Source organism: Cydia pomonella, chromosome 2 (assembly GCF_033807575.1).
Source record: "Cydia pomonella isolate Wapato2018A chromosome 2, ilCydPomo1, whole genome shotgun sequence".
Classification (NCBI taxonomy): Eukaryota; Metazoa; Arthropoda; class Insecta; order Lepidoptera; family Tortricidae; genus Cydia; species Cydia pomonella.
This window is the reverse complement of record NC_084704.1, coordinates 7,651,694-7,670,643: the sequence shown is the minus strand read 5'-3', so window position 1 is coordinate 7,670,643 and position 18,950 is coordinate 7,651,694. Positions and strand designations below refer to the sequence as shown.

The following is an 18,950-nucleotide window of genomic DNA, read 5'->3' as shown; positions in this document are numbered from 1 at the left end:
GCGAGCTTGTGGCATTTGGTCAATCGAATGAAATCGTTGTGCCTCGGTGATCTACAATAAGTGCAAAATCGCAGTCAACTATCGATGACGTAACGTCTGTAGAGCCGGGCCTAATAAACTTAAGATTTGCATAGTTAACATAATATTGTAGTTGTATACCTTCTCTTTTCAACTCAAATAGGTACATACATAACGTATCTAGTTATGTTTGTTTTTACTAATGAATCAACATCCCGACCAACTAGATTATTCACATGTTGATTAGGTTAAGCTAAAAGTGACTTTGAGGTTAAGACAATTTCAAAATTCCTGTAATTTAAAATAATTTACTGCAGACAAAATGAATTTCATAAAGCAACGAGCCCGTTCTCGAAGAAACTCTATAAACATAATGTCGGCTGCAGACAAGTGGAAAAACATGAATAGAAAGAAATCACGACGAGACGAGGATTCGGACGAAGACGAGGATGAAGAAGAACCAAAGTTGAGTGAGGTAGACTGGGAACAGGAGTTCTTCCAAGAAAGATTAAACCGGCTCTCCTCTGACCAAGATATCGAAGTACAGCTTACCAAGAAGCAAACGTTACTGTTAGCCACGTTACTTCCAGACGAGATCATACAGACGGAAAAGTTAGTTTCTAATGACCATTCCCTGAATTTGAAAGATGTGTGTAAATTTTTCAAGAGTGAATTTGTTACAGTTTTGATTCGACTGAACCGAAACGCTTCGTTGGCGTGCTATTGATGGCTGACGTGTCGGGATACACCGCACTGTCCGAGCGCTACAGCAACACAGGCAAAGGTGGAACATACCGATTGACTGCTACACTTAACGCGTACCTCGGATCCCTCATAGAACTCATATACAACCACGGCGGAGACATACTTAAATTCGCAGGCGACGCCTTTTTAGCACTTTGGAAAACTGATAAACGGACTTTTCTATGCCATACCATCCACACAGCGATAACATGTGCACTCTTAATACAACATTCGTTTTCATCCTACGAAACCGACGTCAAAGTAAGTCTCAAAGTAAAGCTAGCTATCTCAGCGGGAAATTTAATTTTTGCTACAATCGGTAACAAAATACCGATGAGTTACGTTATTTTTGGGCTACCGGTAATCGAGGCTAAATTAGCCGAAAGCCTTTGTACTTCAGGTGAAGTAAAATTAACGCCTAACGCTTGGGGCCACTGCTATTCACGAAATTACGACTACGTTATTAAAGAAAACGGGCACGTCACGATTAGGGCCATACTATACGATCCTCGCGAGAAGGACGTTTCAAAACCTTTTGCAGGACTAGGGGCAATGGTTAAAACCAAAAGAAATTTTGCTGCTCTTGAAAATCTTCCAGATTCTGTATGGACGTCTTCAAACGGTTTAACTGCTGAAAATGCAATAAAATATGAAGCGCTTACTTTCAGGCAGAAGATTTTACTTGCTGAGGATCGAAATATCGGGCCAGAATTGCGAAAATTTATGATTCGTCCCGTGCTCACTCAGATCGACGCGTTGCAGCCATTGGAGTACCTCACGGAAATGAGACAAGTATCTGTTTTGTTTGTAACCCTCAAGCCCAGAAATTGTCCACATCAGCAGCTCATCACAATAGTCAACAATTCCTACGAGACCATGTGTGAAATTGTTTATAAATCAATGGGATGTGTGAACAAAATCATACTGTTCGATAAAGATGTAATGATTTTAATTATTTTTGGCTTGAGAGGCTTTAAACATGAATCAGAAGCTCAAGCTGCATTAAAATGTGCATGTGGTATAAAAAAATCTGTCGGTGCTTTAGACGGCGTGCGAGAGGTATCTATCGGGGTGACTACCGGGCAGGTGTACTGCGGGGTCGTAGGACATCCTTTGCGGCGGGAATTCACTGTAATAGGAGCCACCGTTAATAAAGCGGCAAGGTTAATGTGCTACTTCCGTGACAAAATCACATGCGACGAATCGACCTTCGTGAGTAGCAAAATGTCCAGTAACGGATTTACTCTGCAACCGGCAGTTGACCTTAAAGGTATTCAGCATGCAGGTAAAATTTTTGAATACAGTGAAGATATACGAGTAAAAGAATTGTATGATATTCCAATGATACCACAACTTCTGAACCGAGAGGATGAGATGGAATACTTTGAAAATTGGCTCGATGATGCGCATCACGCTTATAGAGATTTTGACGCTCTTTTGTTGGTTGGTGAACCAGGAATAGGAAAAACTAGATTAATAGAGTGGATGGCCCGGTATGCACGAGGGTGCGGGTACAACGTCTGCAGTCTCACATTGACCTCTATACACTCCGCAACTCCATACTTAGCTCTAACTCAAATAATCAACCAGATATTAGGGCTTTCAGAACCAATTGAAGATTTCAAAAAAGAAGAGATAATTGTACAGCTATTAAAAGTATACGACGAAGATCTTTGTTTTCTTAACGACGTTATTAAAACTCGCTTCGCGTATCATGAAGGAGTATACAGCCAGGATGCAAAACAACGTGACGAGAAAGCAAAAAGTATTTTCGCAAAACTTATGCAAAGCATACCTGATACACACGTCATATTTTTAGATGACTTACAAAGCTTGGATCAATTCTCATGGGAGTATATTTCTATAATGATAAATTCACAGAAAATATTTACCATATTAACAGTACGTCGAGGAAAAGTTAGCTCTATACAAACATGGATGTACGATGTCTTTACTAGTCATAATATAAGGAAAATCATTTTAGGCCCATTAAGCTCAAAATGGATTCCACCACTTGCTTGTCAGATATTAGACGTGGCTGCAGTTTCCAGTGACTTATGCAAAGCACTGCAATTGAAATGTAAGGGAATACCTGGAATCATGGAACTGTTCATTATACATCTATTCTCCAGCGGCGGTCTAGATATAAAGAAAATTCAAGAGCAAGCACTTGACGAGTACCGTAATGACGAATTACAATTCCCACCAGCTGAATTTTTACATCCGCAAGCTTTAAATATAAGGAACCAGCCTACTTTAGACCATTTGGTACAAGAAAATAAAACAGATGAAATAGGAATTTGTAGTGTAACTGAGAAAGAGAAATTAAATACAAACATTAATGTAGAAACTACAGATGCATTAATAATGATGCAAATTGACGCGCTTACTCCTTATCAACAATTGTTGTTAAAAATTGGCTCCGTAATAGGAGATGTAATGTCACGAGATTTATTGGAAAATATAATGTACGAAAACAACACAATAACAACAGCGAAGGCAATCAAAAGATTATTTGCCATGCAAATTTTAACTTGTGCAAATACAATAAACAGTAGATGGCACCGTAGGTCCACTAAGGCTTCGTGGAACAGCAGTATCACGTCAGTAACTCCGTTGCCATCATGCGAATGCACTTTTGATTTCGATCCTGAATGCAGTTTTGGTTTACCTAAATACGCTTTTTGTAAATTGTTGAAATTTAAAGGTAAAAAAATAAGAAAAACTTTTTACGAATTACTTCCAATGAATCAAAAAAAGGAATTTCATGCACGCATCGTTACCTATTTAGAGAGTAACAAACACAAATGTCGCAGTTGCGGTGGAACCATCATGGTTGTTCAGTCCCTAACGGAATTAGAGAATGAAGGCGAAAAACATATCTTTAATGAAAGCACCAAGGGTGAAGATGACGAAGATGAAGACAACAATTCTCGAGAGCAAAAGGATATAAGCGAATCACGTTATATTATTTCGGACTCAGCAAATAATAATACAGAAACACGTAAAAGTACTAGTGTTGCAGATTTACCAACAGAATGGTTACATACAAGTTTCACATCAGTAAATTCACAAACTGTTCCAATTTTGAAATCTAATAAAGAGGATTCTATAGTGAGACGCCGATCCACTAAAAGAGTGACTGTTTCCAGCTTTGTCTTTAAAAATAGTAGCAGCTATCAGCTAGACACATTTAATGTGTTTGATATGCTGCGTAAGGTAACAGAAGCCGAAAGTATGAGCGATTGGCACGAACTCGGTGTCATTGACAGCGATGACGAAGATCATAAAAACAAAGAACTATTCAGTATAAAAATAGAAAAAGGTGTTTCAGAAACCGATTTCAGTAGGTGTACTTGTGCTGAACTAAAAATTATAATTTATGAACAAATGATTTATCACGCAAGTATAGCTGAAATGAAATTTAAGGAAATTGAATTCACTATTGAATTATGCTACCTATATCTACTTGCAAGTAATGTTGATGATGCACACCTAAAACTGGATCATGTTGTAACTTTGTGCAATCTCCCAGAAGTTCACGAAGTTATAGACTCTTGTGACATAAAGAGATTTTTAGGGAAAATTTATACTTTAAAAGCTGCTGCGTGTCTAGCAATAGGAAATCACTCTGCTGCCAAACTGGCCATTGGAAGGGCAGTGCGTATTTACCACATTAATCTTGATAATGTAGCGGAATTCCTTAATTTGCGTACTTTAGTAGATAAAATTAAAATAAAAGGAAAGAAATATCGATTACACAAGGCGAAGATGGCAGCGGATTCCATCCTGTGTTTAAATATTTGCACTTTACTGTATTCCGCCTTAGGAGATGGAACTGCAGCCAGACTACATGCATACAGAGCTCTGAAATTGGTACAGAAAGTAGAATGCAATGTGGTAGACATGTGCGACGTGTTTAGCAATGCTATACATGTAGACCTCGTATTGGGATTTATAGAGTCAACAGCTGATACACTGCATATAGCGATATCGAAATTACATCATTTGCCGCAGCCTTTTCAGTCAGGAGATTTGTATGCTCTCGGGAAAGTGTTTATGGCTGCGTTTCGTGCAGGAGTGGCGCGTGGCGCGCTCGCCTCGGCTATAAAAACAGCCTTTCGGGCAATGGCTGTCAGTCGATTTCTTCGTGCCTACAATGTATCTATGGAGATTATACCTGATTTATTTTATATTTTACTTTGTCGTCGCCGCATTACAGAAGCGGTAGACGTTCTCAAAGAGGCTTCGATCATGAGTAAAGAACGCAGTTCATTGGATTGCGAAACTTGGTATTATGCACTTTGTATAGATCTGATATTAGACACTGGGTTCCAACTGGAGACACCTACTGAAATAAGTAGATACGCTGAGTATGTCATACAAACCCCCGAGTCGAATGCTGGACGACGACGTCTCATGGCGGGCCTTTGGACTTATTGGCTACGAGCTGACCAGGAAAAGAGAGCCAAACGCTTTGAAGCCGAAGTTCTGGTATGGGTGTCACGAGAAGAAGAAGACGGATCTTTAACGACTCTCATAAGTTCAATGCGATTAGCTGAAGGTATGCTGGAAAGTTTAGCAAGGAAAATGGATGATTTGCGAAAGGTAACTAACCAGAATTTCGGTTGCTTAGCCTATCGATGATTCGTCAAATGTGTTTTCAATTACGAATTTGCTTTTAGGTAGTTGATCTCATGGAACTGCGTTCGTTGGCGGACCAGAAGCTGATTTCACTGGAACATGATGCAAAAATGTGCCGCGTAATTTATCCTAGGTGGATTACATTAAGAGCAAACTCACTATACTTATCAGGTCGTCGCTCAGCAGCAACCGCTGCATTCAATCAGGTAAATCGGGTGCAGTCATGAGCTGTAGATATAGTCGAAGCCACTCCCCTGGGTAGCAGTTTGATTACAAGGGGAGTCAACTACTTACCTTTGCAGCTGACTATAGGTATGAGTACATAAAATAGGTAAAACTCGTGCAGGTGGTGAAATAAAAAATATATAAATATCCGATTAGTTACAAACCTATTACAAAACTTACGTTAATACCTCAATTGTAACAATCTAGCGATTATACTTATATAAACACGACCCCTTGACGTCCTTTGGGCTAGCTGCAAAGCCAGCGTACCAATTAAATGGACACACGGTCAGCAGCAGAAGCATCTAAATAAGCGATGGTAAGGGTGAAGTGTCCAAATGATGTACGAGTACACACGCGCTTACTTTACTAACAATACAGTTTTGTTCAGAACATTTGGTACACCTCACCCGCTTAACTACTTCTGCTGCTGTCTGTACACAATATAGTAAAACATTGTTTTTAGAGGGTCGATCCATAATACTATTACTTATTCTGTGGTCGAAATCGGAGAAACATGAAATTTGTGAGCATAACTATTGTGAGCTTGTTCAGCAGTGTATGCACTGTACATGTCACACATCATTACCCAAATATTTCAGGCCCTAGACGAAGCTCGCAAGGTTCATAACCGACTGGAAGAAGCCATCACCCAGGCTGCGACCGGTCAGTCAACGATTTGGCTTTCCAACGCCCGGTCTGGACGCTTCATAACCTGGCGGGATGGATGTCAACTCGCGCGGGAATCGTGGCATCGATATCTTTATAGAATAACAGCTATTCGATAATGAATAAAGTTGGTTGTACATTATACACCTAAGCCCCTAAAGCTACTGTTTTATTTACGGGGAAATCACATTGCGCATTGCTTCCGACAATTTGCAATTCAAAGTTGCAGGAATATTTAGATTACTCTGAACCTACTAAAACTTTAGGTAAACAAAATACATATGTAAAGTTCATAAAATATGAGATATAAGCTTGCCTCCAGAATCAGGTGAACTAAATTGACACGAGATTGACAGATAAAATGATGTCGATAAGTAAGATATTGCAATTACTATCCATGTGATAATTATAAAGGGGTCACAAACGATTTCGATTTATGAATGTCACGAGAAAAGTGGTTGATTCGATTGTAAGATTGTGACGTTACCGATTAAATCAGGAGGTGCGAACGCGAAAATGCCTAATTTCGATGTTAGTATCAGGCTGATGCAACTAGGAACAAAATAAGTTTTGTATGGAACTTGTTTCGCAAATCTTTGCCAACGAAGAAAAATAAAACGTCAGTGCTATTTATTCTGTCAAGTTTACATCAAGTCAACTGTCAGCCTAATTGTTTTGTTTGTTATTGAGGCCTCAATGTTTTGTTCGGGTATTTCGTGCAATTTCTTTATTATTTAGTGAAAATATCGAAAATAGTGAACCGTGATCAGAGTAAAGAACGAGTTTGTTACAATGCCACCGAGAAAACGGTTTACTAAGTGTGAAATATGTGGCAAGCGAGCCACTCGAGAAAATCACGAAAAAAGGGATTTTATGGGCAAAATTTTCCTTGGATAAAAACCGGTACGTATTGCTTTAGATACTTTTGACCTTATTCTGGTGCAGCAGGCTTTAAACACATCGAAAATTTGATATTTTATATTATTTTTAGTTGTGAACTAGGGATGTACTAAAACTATCGATAATTGTATGTTTATTTGTATATCAGTGTAAGTAATAAAATAAAATATGTGAAATTTCCTGAGAACTTGCATGCAATATGACACAAAATTAATTCGTCGAAGATTTTCAGTGGAAAAGTATCTATCATCTATGCATTAATGGTCATTATTTAACATATTTTTTTAAATCTAGTAATTATTTAATATATTAATCCGAAATGTAAGTAAATTAATCTCTCTTTTTGTGATTGATAAAAAATATTATACGACATTATTACACAAATTGACTTAATCCCATAGGAAGCTCAATAAGACATGTGTTGTGGGTACTTAGACAACGATTAATACATATAAATACATAGAAAACACACATGACTCAGGAACAAATACGCATGGTCATCACACAAATAAATGGCCGTACCAGGATTTGAACCTGAGACCATCGGCTTCATAGGCAGGGTTACTGCCCAGTAGGCCAGACCGGTTCTCATGATTAACAGACATATAAATACATAAAAAGTTAGAGCATTGATAAAGGGTTGTTGATAATTGGATGCCAAAAAAACATGATTTATAGATGCATATTAGCGCTAAATAATCAGTTAATCATCTCATTAGCAAACACTTGGAATATAAACTGTTCATAACCAAGGCTGTATGTTTTCAGATGCAGGCAGTGAGTCAAATTTGTTGGGAGCGAAGACCTGATACATCTTCCCATAGAAAAGTTACATATATTGAAACATGTATCTGCAGATCATTTTCAAAATAGTGCTTTTAATAAAAAAAATTAAGAAAAATAATAGTGAAGGATTTTATAATTACATTCTGAGTGTAACGAGGTATTCTAAAATAGAATCCTAGCGTAGTGAGGGTTTCAAGTGTTAACGCCTAAGAGTGGTATTCCACCTATACAATTTCTTTGTCCAATGTGTATTGCGTCTCACATTTTGCTTAATGACAGAGTGAGACGCAATGACATTGGACGAAGAAATTGGATAGGTGAAATACCACCCTAAGGTGGAAATATTTTTGCTACCGCGCGATAAATTTACATACTAATTTTCACATCACCTATGAGGAAATTATTATGGTACAAATAAAAAAATAATAATTAATGGTAATTAAATTAAATAATTTAACCTAAGAAGTATGGAAAAAGAGGAAAAAAAAGTGATCCCTCCTAGTAGGGAAGAAAAGTGCTACTTTGATCCTTCCTAGTGGTGAATAACAAGGTGTTCTAAAAAAAAATCGGGTCCACATTAAGCTCGACCACGTATTAGTCCACTCATAGAACTATCCACTATATACAACTTAAATGTGGACTCGATCCTAACTTGATTTCGAGTACAAAATTTGACAAGAGTCTATATTTCAACCCTCCCCATTTTATCGATATCGATAAGAAACGCAAGCGTGTAGCGTACTATACTATTTAAATTGCTTATGTTGGTACTATGGTTCTTTGACAGTTCTTTGTCGTACATTTTTGAAACATGATTTGCGAAACAAACTGATTCCACTCGCTAGTAAGTAGCTCTTTGGAGGTAAGTTTAGGTACTTATGCGTCAAGTTATGCGTTGACAAGAACTACTGGTAACAAATATCTTCAGGAAATTAGGTACATAACGGATTATAAACTGTTCGAAATTCGCGCCAGGAGGCCTACCGCGAAAATCGAAGTTCGTCAATTGCGGGCATTTTTCTGTCACTCTAATTACGTGGTAGTGAGAGTAAAAGAGAAAGATCCCCGCAATTTGCGAATTTCGATTTTCCTGGTAGGCCCCCTGATCTAAAGCAAATTTGTGCGTTTAGTTTTTTAACGAACTATTTAGAAAAAGGTACCGCGTTAGTTAATAAATATTACCAATGCAAAAGGTTTCAAAAGTGCTCAAATAAATAAGTAAAGGTAATTATCTAGGTTTGAGTAAGTTACAATTTATAGATGACAAACAAATAAGATAGGAAGAAATATGTACATACGAAACGAAACGTACTACTGACATTCTTCTGACATATATGTGTAGACCAATAGTGGGACCGGATTTTTGCCCTATAAGTTTCGATAATTCTAAAGAGTGAAAAGTGATGTTTATCTGGTATGGGACATATTTTTAAGCATATTTGTAATATATGAAGAAAATTTAGAACGAGCGTTAGATATAAATAAGGTATTTATGTATTTTTATTGATGAATTTTGAATATTGAATTAAAGTACAAAATTTAAGCATCGTCTTTTATAATATGTATGAAGCTTTATGCTATCAAATTTTTAGAAAAAAAATCAACGTGCTACTTTGTCAAACTCAAATTAGCTTATTATTTTGTCAATATTGAATTAAAGTTTGAAAAATCCACAATATCATATCTAAATTCTTAAGTTAATAGGCAAGGCAAAAAATTAGAAGAATAGGATATGTGCTTTACAATTAATATGCGTTTTTTTGTCCTGTAAGATCTAATATTGAATTAAAGTCCGTAGAGATAAGTCTATTACTATAAAATAATATATGCAGCCATTTTATGGAAAGGTAGAAATATCTGTATGTAGCTTGCATTGTAATAGTAAAATCAACTTAAAAAGGCGCGAAATTCATAACCACGCCGCGCTGGTCCGTCAACATGTCGGCTCGGCGCGCGGGAGCCTATCGTAGCCGACCTAGTGAGCGATAGATACCTCGCCCCGCCCGCGCCCCCCGCTCAGCTTCTCAAGCGCTGTTTGTCTTTTCTTTCAAATCATTCATTTGTTTATTTATCGTGCACATCAATTAAATGCGGACATTACATGAATTTAATTATAGAATAAAAGTTATTATGACTTCAAAATGAGTGAAAAATGTTTGATATGTGTACTGTACTGACTTAGTAACAGAGAAAAAACGAGGAATTGAGCAGTTAATAACTGCGAGCAAATAATCTTTCTTGGTGATGGGAAAGTTAAATATTTCTACGGGAAGGAGGAACTACGTTTCCATAAAAAGTGTAGATTATACATTGAGTCGAAGGCTATACCGGCGTACAAAAGACTAATGGAGGTGGCATCAGAGGGCTTACCGCGAACCACGTTCGACGTGTTGCCTCCCTGTCATACTTACGTACGAATTTACAAGTGCGACAGAGAGGTAACACGTCGAACGTGGTTCGCGATAGGCCCTCAAATGTACAGCCAAGTGACGATGATGAAAATTACATTTTCAAAACTTTTGTCTTTTGTTACCATTGTGTTAGCCGCCTGTACTTACTTTCAACATATATTAGTAGTTTATGTTACTGCTACATAATAAAAGGCATTAAAATACACGAGTGTGGGCTTAGGAAACGAACGAAGTGAGTTTCTTAAAAAGATCACACGAGTGTTTTAATGCCTAATTATCTTATACCTTTAAACGAGCAATTCTTGTATATATATATATTTCCGGGATCTCGGAAACGGCTCTAACGATTTTGCTGAAATTTGGTATATGGGGGTTTTTGGGGGTAAACAATCGATCTAGATTAGTCTTATGTTTGGGAAAACGCGTGTTTTCGAGTTTTCATGCGTTTTTCTTTCGACGCAGAATATGGTCGCTAATTTCGTGTTGCCGGCCACTGTCCGTCTGGTCCAGCGGGTTAAGACGCGGACTGCTAAACGAGTGTTACGGGTTCGAATCCCGCCTGGTGCCTAACTTTTGTTTTTTTTTTATATGTTCAATTTTATATATAATTTTTTAATTTTTATTGTTTTAGACAAGTTTAATTTAGTAAAAGAATGTAGTTAAGATTATCACCTATACACCACCATATTACAATAAATAGTTAGTTATAACCGAGCAAAGCTCGGTCGCCCAGGTACTGTATAGTTATTGCAGGTAGTTCGCAATCACATTTTTAGCACAGGCATTATAAGAGAGGTATGGGCATTGTAAATGTCATCTGGCTCTGTGTGGTAGGGCACAGCACAGCGGATGTCATTCCAGATCTAGAGCAGAACCCAACTGGGGAGTGGGGAAGTACCTCCACCTTACAGAAAATCGCAGCCAAATAACACTAGACCCTACTCATAGTGTTGTGTTCCTGCCGGTGAGTAAGGTTGCCAGAGCTCAACGAGGGGTGGGAGGGTGTTAGGGTCGGCAACGCGCATGTAACTCCTCTGGAGTTGCAGGCGTACATAGGCTACGGATACTGCTTACCACCAGGCAGGCCGTATGCTTGTTTGCCACCGACGTAGTATAAAAAAAAAATAAAAAAAAAACACACAATTAAAATATTTCATACGACATGTGCTAATTATTTGTCTCAGTGTAAACAAAAATATATCATAATTATGATATCAATTTTCAAATTCAAAATGGCGGACATGTTTTATAACTTATTTTAAGAAATTATGAGTAGTTTAAGACTTTAAAAATTGTTTCTTGCTTCTGTTTGTATATGTATCATGTAGTATTTGATGTTTTCATTATTTTTGAAAGTCCTCAGGGTGCCGATTACGAAAATGACATCCATTATGGAACCCAAGATGGCGGACATTCATTTTTCTTAAAAATCGGTATGGGTGTCATCTCCGAGGTTCTTCGAGGTTCCGATTACGAAAATGACGTCCATTTTGCAATCCAAGATGGCGAACATTATTTTTTCTTAAAAATCGATATGGGTGTCATCTCCGAGGTTCCTCGGGGATCCGATTACGAAAATGACGTTCATTTTGAAATCCAAGATGGCGGAAATTATTTTTTCTTAAGTCGATATGGGTGTCATATCCGAGGTTCCTCGGGATTCCGATTACGAAAATGACGTCTATTTTGAAATCCAAGATGGCGGACATTAATTTTTCTTAAAAATCGATATGAGTGTCATCTCCGAGGTTCCTCGGGGTTTCGATTACGAAAATGACGTTCATTTTGAAATCCAAGATGGCGGACATTAATTTTTCTTAAAAATCGATATGGGTGTCATCTCCGAGGTTCTTCGAGGTTCCGATTACGAAAATGACGTCCATTTTGCAATCCAAGATGGCGAACATTATTTTTTCTTAAAAATCGATATGGGTGTCATCTCCGAGGTTCCTCGGGGATCCGATTACGAAAATGACGTTCATTTTGAAATCCAAGATGGCGGAAATTATTTTTTCTTTAGTCGATATGGGTGTCATATCCGAGGTTCCTCGGGATTCCGATTACGAAAATGACGTCTATTTTGAAATCCAAGATGGCGGACATTAATTTTTCTTAAAAATCGATATGAGTGTCATCTCCGAGGTTCCTCGGGGATCCGATTACGAAAATGACGTTCATTTTGAAATCCAAGATGGCGGAAATTATTTTTTCTTAAGTCGATATGGGTGTCATATCCGAGGTTCCTCGGGATTCCGATTACGAAAATGACGTCTATTTTGAAATCCAAGATGGCGGACATTAATTTTTCTTAAAAATCGATATGAGTGTCATCTCCGAGGTTCCTCGGGGTTCCGATTACGAAAATGACGTTCATTTTGAAATCCAAGATGGCGGACATTAATTTTTCTTAAAAATCGATATGGGTGTCATCTCCGAGGTTCCTCGGGGATCCGATTACGAAAATGACGTTCATTTTGAAATCCAAGATGGCGGAAATTATTTTTTCTTAAAAGTCGATATGGGTGTCATATCCGAGGTTCCTCGGGATTCCGATTACGAAAATGACGTCGATTTTGAAATCCAAGATGGCGGACATTAATTTTTCTTAAAAATCGATATGGGTGTCATCTCCGAGGTTCCTCGGGGTTCCAATTACAAAAATGACGTCAATTTTGGCGGTTCTTGTTGGTGCAGATTTCAAAAATAGAGACCATTTTAGAATTAAAGGTGGTTGATATGACGGCTACACACATCGACACCCATTTCAAAAAGTAGCGTCCGCCATATTTATTTTCAAAATAGATGTCATTTTTAAAATCCACACCCCTAAAAACCCAGAAAACAACACGCATGACGACTTTTTCAAAAAAGTGACGTCCGCCATCTTTATTTCCAAAATGGACGTCATTTGTAAAATTAGTACACATACATCATACAACATGAAAACTAAAAACATTTCCATCCTCTTTTGGGCAGTTGTGTAAGTCTGTGATAATCCTAGGTAGGTACGGAGACCTTGAGCGGTGTCGGCATTTACGCAAACATCAAAGGCGTCGGCCCACTGTTACTTTTTACACTGTGCTTTTAGTGTGTAAACGAAAACGTCACATGATATATCAAAAGAAAAGTTATTTTATCTTATACCTTTAAACGAGCAATTCTTGTATATATATATAATAATATTTCTGTGATCTCGGAAACGGCTCTAACGATTTCGCTGAAATTTGGTATATAGGGGTTTTTGGGGGTATACAATCTATCTAGATTAGTCTTATGTTTGGGAAAACGCGTGTTTTCGAGTTTTCATGCGTTTTTCTTTCGACGCAGAATATAGTCACTAATTTCGTGTTGCCGGCCACTGTCCGTCTGGTCCAGCGGGTTAAGACGCGGACTGCTAAACGAGTGTTACGGGTTCGAATCTCGCCCGGTGACTAACTTTTGTTTTTTTTATATGTTCAAGTTTATATATAATTTTTTAATTTTTATTGTTTTACACAAGTTTAATTTAGTAAAAAAAAATGACCTATGTAATAAGAGAAATCGACAATAGATGGCGTTACTCTGTGACAAGTGCTGTAAGGTTAAAATCGATTGTAAATAATAATAATTGTCAGTTCACATTTTACTTTTTAAGTTTATGTAGATTATCACCACCATATTACAATAAATAGTTATAACCGAGCAAAGCTCGGTCGCCCAGGTACTATATTACTAACTGTACTAGGTTGCCTTTTTAACAAGTTGGTCCAGTCCATGGTTGCCTACATTTTATTTAAAAATCGGTTAATCTAGGCGACCATTAACTGGACCAACTTTTTTAATACGGCAACTTTCAAATAAGCTTTCATATGATATATCATACGATGAAATAACAAACAAAAAAACTATCCGTACGCAATTTTACAAGGCAACCTACTTGAAATGTATCACTGTGAATTTTGTCTTACATTTATTTCTTATCAGAAATAAATAACATGAGGGTGCATATACCTTATAACGTATCTCTATATAACTATCGGTTATCAATATTAGCATTAGCGGTTAACAACAACATTCCCCTTAAAACAAATAACTATCGCGAGGAAAATACCAAGTCCAAACATCTGAAAAAAATCCGGAAAGAAAAGCTGCAACTGGCTTTTAAAATGGTACAAGGAAGGGTGGTCATCTGTATGAGAATGTGTTTTTTATGTCTCTATTTGACCCAATGGTTGACTGGTAGAGAATGCCTTTTGGCATTAAGTCCGCCATTTGTGTTTTTTTTTTGTTTGTGCAATAAAGTTTAAATAAATAAATAATATTCATGTAACGCGATAACGAATTCTACGTGAACGAAACCGCGGGCAATACCTATTATAGTAACAACAAAATAACAATTTTCTATTGCTATTAATTTAAAACACGCTTTAGGAATTTTTTTGATGGACCGTAGACGCAGTCAAGGGCACCCCGCTCCCCACTACCGTTGTTCGCTGCCTCCTGCCACAGCGCGCGGCGCGCGCAAACTTGCCGCGCGTTTGAAACGTAACGTATTTATAGTGTAGGAAATAAAGGTAGTGGACCCCGCTGTAATTCCTCTGCCAGAAAAAACTTTACAGTATGATAAAGTATCAATAAATAAAAAGTATTGTCTTAATTTCCAATAAATAATAATAATAGGATTTAAGTAAATACCTAAAGTATTCAATCGTTAATATCTTTTTACGGAAAAATGCTCCGTTCAAACTTTCTTCACCAGACATATTCATGTAACGTATTACAACAATATATGAAATATCCAAAAAAATATCCCAGCAGAAATACCAATATTAATAAAATATAATTTTTGAACGTGTCTTGGACCGGAAAATTACTCCATCTAATTTTTTCACTGAAATGCCATTTTATTGCCGTTTTATAGCTACAAAATGAAAATCTAAAAAAAAATCCATGTAACTATACTATTTTCAGAAATTGCCTTTTTACTCGCTGTGAAAAATTTCTCTATCCATTTTAATTATTGAATTAAGATCACAGTTTTATTTCCATCCAACTATAAAAACATCCAAAAAATAACGAGCGTATTAAAAACTTAACATATCGGGAGCAGTGTGTAGGGAGCGGGGTGTACAAGCGGGGTGCGGGAGCGGTACCGGCCGCCGCCAGCGCGCGCGCCGCGCCTGCCCGGCGCGGCGGTGGCAGCTTGCTACTTCTCTATTCATTCGCGTATCGCCTAGGTGCATAGGTTACTGTTTTTAAAAATATTGCTACATGTTTCTTTTTTGACCTGCCTAATGCCTGCCTGTCTGTGTAGTACCTACCGTAAGTATAGTCTCTACCGTACCTACAAATGAAGTAGGTAGGTTATGCGATGTGTCTAATTTAAATATTTATATTCTTAAATTCAATTTATTCAATTCGAGTCGTACGTATTAGGCCACCAAACGAAGGAAAAAACGGGGAAATAATTCGTGTATAAGCGAATTTTGGCATAGTTGTAGATAAATAACATACTGAAAGTACTGATAGATGGGGGTGGCGCTATTGTGTACGGGGGAGGGAGGGTTTAAATGTCCCTTTTTTAGTTTATCTTAAATAACTCGTGAACGGTGGCCCATATCAAAAAATTATCTATCACGCAAATCATCTATATAACATTTCCTACAAGACAAATTCAGTACACTTTTTACTAGGATCAATATTTAAAAAGATATTAAAGCGAGAAAATTAATTAAAATCAATTTTCTGGTCCATTTTTCTATATTTTCGTAAACGGTGGCAATTAGCAATAAACGCTGTAAAATGTAAATAATCTACACAAAACTTCTACAAAAAAGATTCAGTACACTTTGTGAAAGGATCAATATTTAAAAAGATATTAAAAAGGGAAAGTTAATAAAACCAATTCTAAGGTTCATTTTCTTTAGTTTTCGTAAATAATTTGTAAAGTATGACCCATAGCAAAAAAAAATGTCTTATACATAAATATATAAGTAACATAAAATTTTCTATAAGAAATATCTAGCACACTTTTCGCTAGGATGAATATTTAAAAAGATACTAATGCGATTTTAAAAACCCTTTTTAGTTTTCGTAAGTAACTCGTAAAAGGTAGCCCGTAGCAAAACACATTCTTATACATAAAGAATGCACATAATATTTCCTACAAAAAATAATTCGATCACTTTTCTCTAGGATCAATATTTAAGAAGATATTATAGGGGGTAAATCAATTCATAGGTACTTTTTTAGTTGTTCGTAAATAACTCTTAAACGGTGCTCCAGTGCAATAAGAATGTTAAACATAAATACTTAACATAAAATTTTCTGGAAAAAAGATTTCTTACACTTTTTCTTTAGGATCAATATTATTGAGATATTAAACGGCGAAAGTTAATTTTAATCAATTCTGCACATTATTTGTGTTTCTCGCTTTAAAAGCTTAATAAATATTGATCTTAGGGAAAAGTGTTCCGCATGTCTTTTGTAGAATTTTTTATTATAATTGTTTATATACACATATATATTTTTTGCTATAGGTCATACTTTACAAATTATTTACGAAAAACTAAAAAAGAGACCTGAGGATTCATTGTAAGTAACTTTGCTCCTCTTTGACTAAAAAACCGGACAAGTGCGAGTCGGACTCGCCCACCGAGGGTTCCGTACTTTTTAGTATTTGTTGTTATAGCGGCAACAGAAATACATATAAATATAAATATTTCTGTCATAGCATGCCAAACTATAATTCTAAACGTAACCAGCGACAATGATATCGCTCGGAGCGCACGTGAGACAATTGCATCGACGCGGCTGCTAGCTTTAAATGGCCCTTTTTTAGTTTATCTTAAATAACTCGTAAACGGTGGCCCATATCAAAAAATGTTCTTTCACGCAAATCATCTAAATAAAATTTCGTACAAGAAAAATTCAGTCCACTTTTTCACTAGGATCAATATTTAAAAATATATTAAAGCGGGAAAGTTAATAAAACCAATTCTAAGGTTCCTTTTCTTTAGTTTTCGTAAATAATTTCTAAAGTATGACCCATAGCAAAAAAATGTCTCATACATAAATAAGTAACATAAAATTTTCTATAAGAAATATGTAGCACACTTTTCGCTAGGATGAATATTTAAAAAGATACTAAAGCGAAAAATAGGGAAAAATGTTCCGCATGTCTTTTGTAGAAATTTTTATTATAATTGTTTATATATATATTTTGCTATAGGTCATAATCAGGGGTCGGACAAAAAGTGCGGATGACGTAAAAATGACGTAATCTTGCACACAGGTGATGTTTGAGTTTGTATTTAAACTTCCGTGTGACATGTAGTAACAAAGTAGTATTAATGAAGTAACAAAATAATTGTAAATAAATCCATGGAATTAATAATACAGGTGGTAGGGTGATGTAGTGAATAAAATAAATTGCACGAAACTTGTTACCATATGGTATAATTATTTGAAATTAGTTAGAACAAGTCTGTGGGATCCTCAGATAAATAGGTTTAGTAGTCAAAAATGGGAACAGTAGGTAAGATTAGTAAAAATAAAAAAAGATATTTTGTTATTATACTTATTATTTAATGAAATTATGCATAGATGACTATTTTTGTCCGACAAAAATTATGGTAACTGTTTTTGCATATTCACCATCCATGCATTTTTTTTATGAAATTACGGAAGTTTTCATTTTGTAGTTGCACCCAGGGTATGTTTGCTGCTATCATAAAATTTGTAAGGTTCATATTAAATTCACTTTGCCCTTTTTTTTCTACGTTTCCGACATGTTTGGTTGTCTCCAAATGTCTTTTAATATTGCTTACCTTCGTTGGTATATCTTGATTACAGCAAGAGCAGTATACGTGTTTGTCACGTACCTCCAAAAACGGAAAATTGCCACAATATTCGAGTAAAGATGACATTTAATATAAATTTTAGCTAAATATAATCGTGAAGATACAATAGCTAAACAATAACGAAGTCAATTTATTGTTCATCTGATTGACAAAAAATACTATTTGAAATCATCCTATAAGTGGTTTGACGTCATCCGCACTTTTTGTACGACCCCTGGTCATAATACTTTACAAAATTATTTACGAAAAACTAAAAAAGAGACCTGAGGATTAATTGTAAGTAACTTTGCCCCTCTGACTAAAAACCCAACAAGTGCGAGTCGGACTCGCCCACCGAGGGTTCCGTACTTTTTAGTATTTGTTGTTATAGCGGCATCATCTGTGAAAATTTCAACTGTATATCACGGTTCATGAGATACAGCCTGGTGACAGACGGACGGACGGACAGCGCAGTCTTATTAATAGAGTCCCGTTTTACCCTTTGGGTACGGAACCCTAAAAAGGACCTGGAAACTGATTATAATGAATTTTAATATCTCATTAAATATTGATCCTAGCGAAAAAAATTACGGAACTTTTGTTGTACAAAATTACATTTCTATTATTAATGTATAAAGAACTTTTTGCATTGGGCCACTGTTTACGAGTTATTTACGAAAAACAAAAAAAATTAGGGACTTGTAAATTGTTTGTGATTTACTTTCCCCCTTTA

The 18,950-nt window shown here is 36.4% G+C and overlaps 1 protein-coding gene across 1 annotated transcript; it reads left to right on the top strand.

Annotated features, from left to right (window-relative positions):
• Window positions 1-51: 51 nt before the first annotated feature.
• LOC133532767 (adenylate cyclase type 10-like) lies at window positions 52-6,460 on the top strand. The gene is made up of 4 exons (XM_061871566.1): window positions 52-630; window positions 702-5,370; window positions 5,448-5,612; window positions 6,234-6,460. Exons 1-4 carry the CDS (start codon window positions 341-343, stop codon window positions 6,417-6,419), a joined length of 5,310 nt encoding a protein of 1,769 aa, XP_061727550.1. The 5' UTR covers window positions 52-340; the 3' UTR covers window positions 6,420-6,460.
• The last annotated feature ends 12,490 nt before the right edge of the window (window positions 6,461-18,950 follow it).

What these genes read in the sequence shown, in the direction of transcription:
- LOC133532767 (XM_061871566.1), top strand. Translation starts at nt 341, where the DNA reads ATGAATTTCATAAAGCAACGAGCCCGTTCTCGAAGAAACTCTATAAAC. An exon ending in AAATGGATGATTTGCGAAAG is followed by an intron (nt 5,371 to 5,447) that starts GTAACTAACCAG and finishes ATTTGCTTTTAG; the next exon opens with GTAGTTGATCTCATGGAACT. An exon ending in CAACCGCTGCATTCAATCAG is followed by an intron (nt 5,613 to 6,233) that starts GTAAATCGGGTG and finishes CAAATATTTCAG; the next exon opens with GCCCTAGACGAAGCTCGCAA.